The 12,275-nt window shown below is 40.7% G+C and overlaps 1 protein-coding gene across 1 annotated transcript in view; it reads left to right on the plus strand.

The window, feature by feature from the left end:
- Window positions 1–1,945, plus strand: part of TEX14 (testis expressed 14, intercellular bridge forming factor) — a 78,368-nt gene extending 76,423 nt beyond the window's left edge. Inside the window, exons 15-16 of the mRNA XM_075263118.1 lie at window positions 171–925; window positions 1,871–1,945. Of these exons, the coding sequence (XP_075119219.1) occupies window positions 171–925; window positions 1,871–1,945 (830 nt within the window). The remainder of the gene's footprint in view (window positions 1–170; window positions 926–1,870) is intronic.
- Window positions 1,946–12,275: the final 10,330 nt, after the last annotated feature.

Genomic DNA, 12,275 nt, shown 5'->3' on the forward strand with positions numbered 1-12,275 from the left:
ACAGATAAGAATTTGTTATGTCTGTATTTTTTTATTTTACACCTCCGCCGGTTGCTCTAGTTCTTGGACAACCCCTTTAATAACCAGAAGGAAGATGTGTGTATTGAGCCAACGATCACAGCCCAGTGGTACTAAACAATGTCTCTCTCAATTCTTGCTTTGTTGTTCAGACACATTTGAAGCAATTACAGATCTGTCTTATAAAGAAAAAGTAAATTCTAGCTACAGTTCAAGCAAAACTCTTTCTTCTGTGGAGTCACAGACTGAAACATTGTGCGATATGGTAGAACAAACCGATGAGATGAATGCTTACTTACACCCACTAGAGAAGACAGGTCAAAATAGGGCTAGGGATTTCTACCAACCAAATACTGGCAGCCCATCTATGTCATTGGCAGTACTCAGTGATTCAGAGACAGGTACCAGTTGGGATTCAGAGGAGGAAGATGATGATATTAGGAGCTCAGAAACAGAGGAAAATTGGCAAGCTGAACTCCTAAAACTGGATAATAGATTGCATTCAATCCAGATAAATACCAAATCCTCTCTTGACAATCTTCTGTACATTCAAAAGTTTTTGCAAGGGGACGACACTGTACTTGGTGCTGAAGAAGGACAAAACCAGTCTAAAAATACCTGCCGAACAGAAAATGACTTTCCTCCCAAGGGCATAGATGAGACTGATCATGTGCTTCCACTTTTCAAGAGCAAATATTATGTTGGAGGGTCTGCTAAAGGCCCTCCGCCCCACTATATACCTCCTGGAGGCGCATCCTACAGCAGAACTGACATCTCATCACAAATAAGAAGAATACAAAGCAAGATTGTTGTAGACAAAGTGCAGAAGGCCACAAAGAAGGCAGAACAGTGTCCTGACCTTTTCTCATTTAAAGGGAATACTCATGAAAAAGCATCTACTGGTCAGGTAACATTTACAAATAAGATATTGTTGAATGGCAATGCCATAGACTTAATGTAGTTTACCTGTTTCTGTTTTGTTTTTTTGTTTTTTTTTATTCCAATTTTCTTTTGAATACACCAATATAAGACATTCAGGAGGTCTGCCAGGTACCTAATACTTTAAGTACACAGTCCAGTCATATTAATGTGACCACCACATACTTTTGACGTTAACGTTAAATAACCAATTGCAGAAGGCACGAGTCATCAGCCATCTGGGTGCACTCATCATTGTGGAAGGCATCTATCCTTGCGGACCATGTTCACCCCTACATGTGAAATGTTTTTCCTCAGGATGATGGCATCTACCAGCAGGAAAATGCGACATGTCCTAAAGCTTGCATTGTACGTGCGTGGCTCGAGGAGCACCAGGATGAGTTTACCGTACTCCCTTAGCCAGCAAATTCCCCGTACATGAACCCAATTGAGAATCTGTGGGACCACCTTGATCAGGTTGTTCGCGCCATGGATGCACAACCGCGCAACCTAGTGCAGCTGGCCACGGCACTGGAGTTGGCATGGCTCAATATCCCAGTGAACATCATCACAGCATCTTCTCTCTTCCTGCACGTCTCGCAGCAGTCCACTCTGCGAAAGGTGGTTGTTCTGGATTGTGACAGGTGGTCATATTAATGTGACTGGACTGTATATTAGTTGGTATTACTCCTTTATGAAAAGAGCCCATGATAAACTGCTTATTAGGCATTTTTCACGTCATTGTTCAGTCACATATATGTACAGCTAACCATGATTCAATTATAAAGGTATGCCTCATAGAATATGAGAAAATAATAGCTTATGCTTTGGTCATTACATAGAAACTAATTTACCCCAGGGGAAAATGATGTTTTGTTAATGACTACAATAATACAACCACTAACAATAAAATATGTTCTTATCATCCTCCCAGGATTTCATGCAGTTAACTAAGAGAAGCTCTCAGAATAGTCAAGCAGATGATAATGATACTATGAGACACCAGTGAGTTCACTATATACGTTGTTTTATAAGTAAAGCAAATAATCTATCACTTATTAAAAATGTTTAACTCAACATCTATCTATCATATCAAAGATGCTTGACATTGCATTTATTGTGTCTCTTTAACATATACACTGGAAATCCACATACAGTAGCTCCTCCATTCACTAAAAAAAAAATCCTTTTTCTGGTTGTATCTGCCTGGATTCCCTTTTTATTTGCTACCTGTTATAGAATAAAACATGGTACATGCGTTAAACGGACACATTAAACACAATGTGAATGCAGCCTAAGTCACCTTTGCACATTTTCATATTTTGCTTTTCTAGACATGTATATTACAATTGATTATTGTGGTTTTTTGAGCCAAAGCAAGGAGTGCTATTGAGCAGAAGGTAGCATGGCTATTTTTTGGACATGCAGGACTTTGTGTCTGGTTAAAAAAAAAAAAACGGTTTCGCCATGGACAGGCACAAAATGCTCACAGGCGGTCACTTTGTTAACCCATTCAAGTGAATGGGTTTGAAAACTGACTTTTCACAGGGTAGAAGACGAAAACCCAGCAGGATTGCCTAAAGCGGACACGGTCGCAGGTGAGAACCATATTGCCAATAATCTATCAGAAGATTCCAAATACATAACATCATCATATGGGCTTTCCAAAATTGTTTAAATCGTAGTAATCTTAGTGTATGTGAAACTATTGACTTTGCAGAAAGTAATAAAAAATGCCTTAAAAAATTCTCTCTCGCTCATTATTCTGCCATATGGCAAATATAAATAATTTTGGTAATCCTAACTGACCTAAAATGGGAATGATTTATTTTGATGTCAGATTTTGATTTTCATGTCAGAAAGCGAGAAAAACATGGATATGTGTCTTTTTATATAGTGTATGTAAACTTCTGGTTTCAACTGTGTATATACACAATATATATATATATATATATATATTTATTTCTTTTTGCACAGGTTTTCAAGTTTAGTTTCTGCTCCATATTGGCCAGCTAAGAAGTTTGAAAGGGGATTGCTGCATTGTAATTCATGTAAGTCTTGTGAGTGCTTCATATTTTTATTTTGCTACCGTTTTTTTTTTTTGTTAATTTTAATTTGGAGACCAGAAGTTATATAAATCTGTTTTCAATAAAGCCATATATGTTTGGAGCAAAGATACTGGTAAACCAAAAAAAGGTTATCAGATAGAGAAGATAAAAGGTTGTCATTAGAGATGAGCGAGTAGTACTCGATCGAGTAGGTATTCGATCGAATACTACGGTATTCGAAATACTCGTACTCGATCGAGTACCACTCGCTGTTCGAATGTAAAAGTTCGATGCAGAACCAGCATTGATTGGCCGAATGCTATACAGTCGCCCAATCAACGCTGGTTCTTCTCCTACCTTTAGAATTCTCCTCCGTGCAGCTTCCCCTCGGCGTCTTCCGGCTCTGAATTCACCCTGCCAGGCATCGGGCCTGGGCAGAGCCGACTGCGCATGTCCGCTTGTACTGCGGGCATACGCAGTCAATTCAGAGCCAGAAGATGCCGCAGGGATGCTGCAAGGAGAAGACTGCTCGGAGGATCCAGCCCGACCCTCACTCGTGGACTTGGTAAGTGTAATTTGATTGAACGTTGCCTACCCCTGAAACGAGCATTTTTCCCCCATAGACTATAATAGGGTTCGATATTCGATTCGAGTAGTCGAATATTGAGGGGCTACTTGAAACGAATATCGAACCTCGAACATTTTACTGTTCGCTCATCTCTAGTTTTCATGAGTACATAGAAATTCTGCCTTGTTTCAGTTAAAAGGTAAATCTGTGCTCAGACTAACGAAAACTGAGTCTGATATGCCACAAACTAAGGTCTCCTCTACATGACCATGTTCAGTGTACAGATCACTGTGTGTGCCATTTGTGCTTTTGACTAACCCAAGTGAATGGAATAAGCCGCAAATAAGGACAGATACGGAACCTGCCCCATATTTTGTGGCTCTTCACTGTGGCCAGTTGACACAGCCACAAAAACTACGGATGTTTGTATGTGCCCATAGAAATGTGTGTGTCCGTACTTTGATCCACAATCGTGGAACCACAATTGTGGATCAAAACTACAGTCGTATGAAGGAGGCCTAACATCTCCCATTCTAGAATATCAATAGTATGACATTATAATTCACATAGAAGAGATTGTATAACATATAATGTAATTCTATCCTAGGCAGTGAAATTTTCTGAAATGAGATTGTGATAAACAGTGCATCTATTCATGGCCTTCCCCATTGCCACAGTATCAAGATAAGCTTAAACTGCTAGAAATTCTCATGATGTCCACAGGGTGTCACTCTCTAACTGTCAAACGAAGCAGTATGGATTAGGAATGTGATTATAGTAAAAGAAATAATCATATTTTCATATAGTTTTAGATTTTTAGGTCATCCAAAAGTATGCTTTACAGTACCTGTAACTAAGACAATAAAACATGCATAATCATATAAACATTATCTTTTCATAGGGTGACCATGTTACTGAATTCTGTGTTCTACCATAAGATTATTTAAAGCTATGGGAATTACATGGAGAATAAAAGTCATGCTACTCTGTTCAATATGCATTGATCTCTCATTCTGGTTTTTGTTCACATTTGCCATGTTTAAGGGGGTGTTCCAGTTTATTTCTTTTAACCCCTAGGGAAGCCTTAGGGCTAGTTCACACAGGGACATGGAGGAGGATTTTGACAGCGGAATCCACGTCATAATCCTCCTCCATACAATGTTAGTCTATGTAGACTGCTGGCTTTTTTTTTTTTTTTCTGCTAGCAGAGAAAAGAAGCGACATGACCTTTCTTCAGGCATTTTCCGCCTGAAGAAAGCAATAGAAGTGAATGGGAAGTGCAAAACGCGCAAAAAACGTGCGGTAAAAAACGCAACGCGTTTTTTGTAGCCCGTTCTCCTTAAAGGATGGGAAAACCGCCTGGAACCTTTTGGAAGTGATTTTTACAAAAAAATGCTCCATAAGAAGCGGGGCAAGGTCCAAAAATCGCTTCCTAATTAGGAAACGTTTTTTTCCGGTGCCAAAATAAGCCACATGTAATTTACGTGTGAACTAATACTAAGGGCCCCTTCACACGGAGTATACGCTCACTGATTCTGAACATGTAACACATTCCAATTCAGCGGCGTTAAAACATATCCCATTGCTTTCTATGGGAGCCGGCATACGTGCACTCCCCTTAGAAATTAATGGGCTGCTTTTTTCCCTATTGCTTTCAATGTGATACGCACGTATCACATTATTTTCAAACATGTAAAAAATGTATTTGTTATACAAAGAATGATAATACCAGGATAATCCAACATCAGATGTGAAATAAAAGTCACGATAAAGGATATAAAACTGTGGCCCACTCTCCATAGTTAGGAGAAATCAGTTTGTGAGTATAAATGTTTAGTTGCTGTGTCATTTATGATTTGCCTACCATATTGTTTCTTTTTTCCCTTTAATGTTCCTCCAATGTAGCCTACATTTAACATTATTTCCAGTAGATTTGCAAAAATAATGGGAATCCTATTCACAGGCAGCAAGTGATAGATCCATGACATAAAACTCCACCAATTCATACTGCAGAGTCAGCGTATTCTTATGGGATATATGAAACATCTTCAGACTGTCTACTATTGCAACAGGTTTCACCCTGTCAACAATTACACGTATGAGACAGGAAAATGCACTGTGATCCTGTATCTTATACACTGTGTACACTGAATATTCTGCACACAGCTGACACAAATAGATCATTTTTAGAACACCTCAAATAATTATTACCATGTTTCCCCAAAAATAAGACCTACCCAAAAAATAACAAACAACACTTAGCATAAAACATAACTTTTAATGTTTAACATGGTCAGCTAAAATCCTATTAACAATGTAGCTAGGGCTAAAATAGAATAATAGATTCAATGAGCAAATATGGAACACTATAATAATGTAACCTTCTTGCAATGTTCCTAAATACTATAGGGTAGTTCAGCTTGGGGGAACAATCACCACAGCTTATCAGGTGACAGTTAGCACTAATCAAGTGCCTAAATCCTGATGACCTCACTGATAATGTAACTAATACCAATGTTGTATAGGGTAAATATCCCCTTCCCCCTGCTGCTCTGATGTTATTGACACTGCCCTAGAGCGTCCGCTCAATCACAAAGTTAACTTGACATTTAAGCACATAACTAGTGTCCCTGACCTCTTGATTAGTATGCCATTCTATAGGGTTCCCACTAGATGCGCTGTTAATAACTACTCTCTCTACGCGTATCGATTAAATATTCTCATAGCAGGGTTCACTGCTCAGAAGTTTAGTGGATGACATCTAGAGCAGGTGTCAGCAGTAAGTAACAGAGTTATGCTCCAATTGTGAGTGTTAACCCTTTAGATGCCTCAATCACTCATGACCGTGGCATCTAAGGGGTTGCCACGGTCATGACCACCAGTGTCCATAACTAGCCTCTCCATCGTGAAACAGGTTTTTTTTTTGTTTTTTTTTCACGAACACAAAGTCAGACATGCTGGACTTTGTGTCCATGCAAAAAAAAACAAAAAAAAAAAAAACGGTTTCACAGCGGAGAGGCTCCATGCAGACACTAGTGGTTTGCTTTAAAAACACATTGAAATGAATGGGTTTTTAAAATGACTACCACAAATCTGCTCTAATTTCTTATTTACATTATTAATATTTTATATATTAACATGATTGCCTTCTTAGAAACTTTCCTTAACTATAAGTAGTATTTTATGGGCTAATAGAACTAGGCAAATAGTTTGCCCTCCGATTCATGCTATGTTATGCCCATAGTCTTCTAGTCCAAGTTATTTGTTTATCTCCCACACAGTGAAGTCAGGCAGTTATTGCTTACAGAATAAGAAACAGTGTGAACATAGCTGTGATAAGGAAAGCGAGCAGACCAGTGAAGAGCAGAAAAGTAACCAGGCTTGTTGTAAGGACGGTGAATCTGAACTGGAGAAATTATTTCACCATTTTGCAGGTAAGATTCCTTTCTGACTTGAAAGCAAATGGCAGACATGTAGACAAATTATCTGTTGTTAGATACTGCTATATTTTTATCAGTCACTACTCATATGACAGCACCAAAACACCAGCAGCAAACTTTTAAAATAATAGTTTTTTTTTGTGCAAGTCAGAATTTTTGTATAAAAAAGAGCTGGTGTAATTGTCTGTTTAAGTACTCTGACCCAGATGGATGTGTCTAATTTATGGTGAGGAGTGCACTTCTTCGTAGTTTAGGCACAAATGCGATGGGCAGGGATTTATGAGACCGGTGTGGAAAGCGCCTTTCTTGGTAGATCGGCTCCTATATGCTGATTGGAGTATAGCTGATTGGCTACGTGATATCACACAGTGGCAACTTTTGTGCCTAGAGAAGTCATAGCCATGACTATATAATGTGGCATGGTCAATTAGCATAAAGAGCAGACTTTTGATCAGTAGCAATGGCACTGGCTTAGGCACAGTACTGTGAGAATATTGATTTTGATTGCGCGATTTTTGCTGTGGAATGTTGTTGTATAATTGTAGTGTTGAATTACTAATGAAAACCCTGTATGTAATAAAATTCTAATTCTGATCCATTGTAGAGACTAGTATAGTGGTTGCAGACCATTGGTAAAAAAAAAAATGGGTATGCACAAATGGGGTTTAATACCTGTATGGAGCTCTCTGCTTCTTGCTCCTTACCCTGTATAGTATGTAGCTTGGTAGTAGTCCCAAACAGCTGATCTATGCAGGGTCCAGGGCCCATCCAAAAAAAAAAACAGGAAACCCCTTTGACTTCATACATATTAACACAAATTGTTTAGCCGATTTCTCGTGTTCAGATGCACCCATAAGCAATGGGTAGTCATTTATAGGGATACATACCGTGTTTCTCCGATAGTAAGACACCCCCGATAGTAAGACGTAGTGGAACTTTTGGGGGGTGGGCTAATGTAAGACGTACCCCGAAAGTAAGACATAGTAAATGTCTAAAAGTAAGACATACCGTAGTAAACATAAGGCACCGGACAGCGCTGCGCCTTATAGTTCGGTGCGCCTTATAGTCCGATGCGCCTTATATATGAACCTAGGCAGGACTATAAGGCGCATTACCCATGAGCACCTTACAGTCCTGTCTAGGTTCATATATAAGGCGCACCGGACTATAAGGCGCAGCGCTGTCCGGTGCGCCTTATATGTGATTGAAAGCGAATTGACTTTGCCGGCGGCCGCTTAACCCCCCCGCGTGCCAGCCGCTTCTATTCATTTTAATGGCACGCTTCCATTGAAATGAGTGGAAGCGCTCAGCACGCGAGGAGTTAAAGGGATTCTACCATTAAAAGAAGTTCTTTCCTTTGACCACGTCGGAATAGCCTTAAAAAAGGCTATTAGTCTCCTACCTTTTGCCATAGCCAGCGCCGCCTTCTTCCTGAGCTGCGTCCGCCCCTTCTGTGTTGTCTTCTTTGCGCCTCATGGATGACGCATGCGCAGTCAGCTCTAACAGGCTCTCCGAGCCAGAGCCGACTGCGCATGCGTCATCCATGACGCCCAAAGAAGACAACACAGAAGGGGAGGACGCAGCTGAGGAAGAAGGCGGCGCTGGCTATGGCAAAAGGTAGGAGACGAATAGCCTTTTTTAAGGCTATTCCGACGTGGTCAGAGGAAAGAACTTCTTTTAATGGTAGAATCCCTTTAAGCGGCGGCCGTCGGCAAAGTCTGCCTGCCGCTTCCATACATTGCAATGGGAGCGCGCTATTCAAATAGCATTCGCGCATCTCTAACTTCAATTGTAAGAAGTTACAATTGAAGTTAGAGATGAACGAATACTATTTGAATAGCACGCTCCCATTGCAATGTATGGAAGCGGCCGCCGCTTAGCTCCTCGCGTGCCGCCGCTTCAATCCATCAACCCCTGTCATTTTTTTTCCAAGACATACCCCGAAAGTAAGACATAGTGGGACTTTTGGGGGTAAAAAGAATGTAGGACACTGTCTTACTTTCGGGGAAACACGGTAGCACTTTTCAGAGACACAGTGTGGACAACCTAAGACAGGGTTAAGCAATAGTTGCATCAGGGCCCTGCAGCCAGTAGATACATAACATTAACTGCAGGGTTGCTAAAGGGAGTTTTCTGGAGTCCCTAACACCTTGAAAAGGCAAGCATGTGGGGGACAATGACTGAATAATGTTCTGCCTGAATTCTCTATTGAATTGATTATGTGCAGCAAATCTTGTTTTCTTATTTTGTAAGTAGGAAGAAAATACCAGTCTCAAGAGAATGATGACTGCTGTGAGATCCCCACAGGCAGGAAGCCACTCCAAGTTAGCATGGTATAAAATAAAAGAATTTCTTTTATTTTGACACATTTTAGTTGTGTTTTCGAAAAAGATTATATAGTGCTAACCTACTGTAAGAAAAATGTTCATTGCTAGCAGGTCAGAAAAAATGGTGGATTTAATCTGCCTGAGTATCAGTCATATAGGGTATAAAGCGAAATTCTCTTGTGATACCACATGACACTTCATTTTCAGTAGAGCATTCCTGTTTACATAGGGCATTGTTACTGCCTACAGTTATATAATTGTTGTCAGGACCTAAACATGTGGGTAATGTCAGTAATGACTGATGTCATACCTCTAGCAGTTAAAAAGTCTTATTTTAGGACTCTTTCTTCCAATGTGGGGCCAAGATTACAGTGGAATGCGCTTGGATTAAACTCTAGTTCATTCTGTTATGCATTCACATATATAGGGGCTTCCATTCCATTCTGTTCCAATGACACGGAGCAGGATAGGACCTGTTCTATAATCATCCGTATCCTCCAAGTGCATTCTGCTGCAATTTTTTTCTTACTTTGTTACTAAAGTAACAGCTCAGTGGCATCCAAGTTTAGCATTCACTTGTAAAATCCACAGCCAAAGAACAAAAAAACAAAATACCTGGCTGTCTGGGCGCTAAGGCTAGGTTCACACTTGCTCCTGGTGACTCACTACTGAGGCCAGAGTTGATTAGAAGCTCCCAACTGATAGATCACTGAATTTTTGGGTAATTCACCAACACTCCTCCTTCCCCGTTCTGGTTCTGAAGGTTCCTCCAGGTGCATTGTTAAGAAGACGCTCTATCCCTTTGTTCACATCTGAATTTGGTAATCCGTTCGGGGAGTCCGCATGGGGACCCCCCGAACAGAATACCAGATGCATTTGCAAGCGCTGTGCAGTAAACACATACGGATCCCCATAGACTATAATGGGGTCCATGTGCTTGCCTAGCATAAAACACTAATTCTGATTGAGGGCTTAAAAGAGTACACACAGTATGTACAAAAGTGGTTTCTTATTAGCTAGTCATGCACTAGTATAGGTTTACCTTTAGGCTATACTGAGGGTCCATTCACACGGAGGAAAATGGTGTGGAATTTTCCATGCTAAAAATAAAGCCTCCCATTGATTTCAATGGGTTCCTCTAGCTTTTTTTTCCACTAGCAGAAAATTCCGCTAGTGGAAAAAAAATGCTAGCAGCACCCATTGAAGTCAATGGGAGGATTTTATTTAATTATATTAAATAAATATGTACACTCACCGGCCACTTTATTAGGTACACCTGTCCAACTGCTCGTTAACACTTAATTTCTAATCAGCCAATCACATGGCGGCAACTCAGTGCATTTAGGCATGTAGACATGGTCAAGACAATCTCCTGCAGTTCAAACCGAGCATCAGTATGGAGAAGAAAGGTGATTTGAGTGCCTTTGAACGTGGCATGGTTGTTGGTGCCAGAAGGGCTGGTCTGAGTATTTCAGAAACTGCTGATCTACTGGGATTTTCACGCACAACCATCTCTAGGGTTTACAGAGAATGGTCCGAAAAAGAAAAAACATCCAGTGAGCGGCAGTTCTGTGGGCGGAAATGCGTTGTTGATGCCAGAGGTCAGAGGAGAATGGCCAGACTGGTTCGAGCTGATAGAAAGGCAACAGTGACTCAAATAGCCACCCGTTACAACCAAGGTAGCCAGAAGAGCATCTCTGAACGCACAGTACGTCGAACTTTGAGGCAGATGGGCTACAGCAGCAGAAGACCACACCGGGTGCCACTCCTTTCAGCTAAGAACAGGAAACTGAGGCTACAATTTGCACAAGCTCATCGAAATTGGACAATTGAAGATTGGAAAAACGTTGCCTGGTCTGATGAGTCTCGATTTCTGCTGCGACATTCGGATGGTAGGGTCAGAATTTGGCGTCAACAACATGAAAGCATGGATCCATCCTGCCTTGTATCAACGGTTCAGGCTGGTGGTGGTGGTGTCATGGTGTGGGGAATATTTTCTTGGCACTCTTTGGGCCCCTTGGTACCAATTGAGCATCGTTGCAACGCCAAAGCCTACCTGAGTATTGTTGCTGACCATGTCCATCCCTTTATGACCACAATGTACCCAACATCTGATGGCTACTTTCAGCAGGATAATGCAATGCCATGTCATAAAGCTGGAATCATCTCAGACTGGTTTCTTGAACATGACAATGAGTTCACTGTACTCCAATGGCCTCCACAGTCACCAGATCTCAATCCAATAGAGCATCTTTGGGATGTGGTGGAACGGGAGATTCGCATCATGGATGTGCAGCCGACAAATCTGCGGCAACTGTGTGATGCCATCATGTCAATATGGACCAAAATCTCTGAGGAATGCTTCCAGCACCTTGTTGAATCTATGCCACGAAAAATTGAGGCAGTTCTGAAGGCAAAAGGGGGTCCAACCCGTTACTAGCATGGTGTACCTAATAAAGTGGCCGGTGAGTGTATATTAAATTAAATATATAATCATAATTAACATAATTTTTTTTTTTTTTTTGCAGAACAATTCCAAAGATACCGATGATTCCACTGTTAGCACTGACACACGTTACTTTACACCAGAAATTGATATTTCAGTCGAAGAAACAGAAGATGAGGCACGTTATAACTGTCCTTGTGCCATGAAAGCTCTTCTCTAATGTTTACTTGTTAGCTGCAAGGAGTTTATATTGGTTGGTGGAGCAAATATTCAGCCGTTCTCATTATGCTAGCTTGAGGGTCCTTTAGCACTTTCTACCAAATATATTACAGTGTATGGGTAAACTATCTTCTGATGAGTCTACCATTCAGACATATTAGATGTTATCAGAGGATCCATGGCCCACTAATTTTAAGGAACGTACAGGACATGGAGTTCTGTCAAATACAATACTTCTTTGACATACTAGAGTTATGTTTACATCTCATCCATTGATATCGATAGGGTTTT

The sequence above is a fragment of the Leptodactylus fuscus genome, chromosome 2 (genome assembly GCF_031893055.1).
Source record: "Leptodactylus fuscus isolate aLepFus1 chromosome 2, aLepFus1.hap2, whole genome shotgun sequence".
Classification (NCBI taxonomy): domain Eukaryota; kingdom Metazoa; phylum Chordata; class Amphibia; order Anura; family Leptodactylidae; genus Leptodactylus; species Leptodactylus fuscus.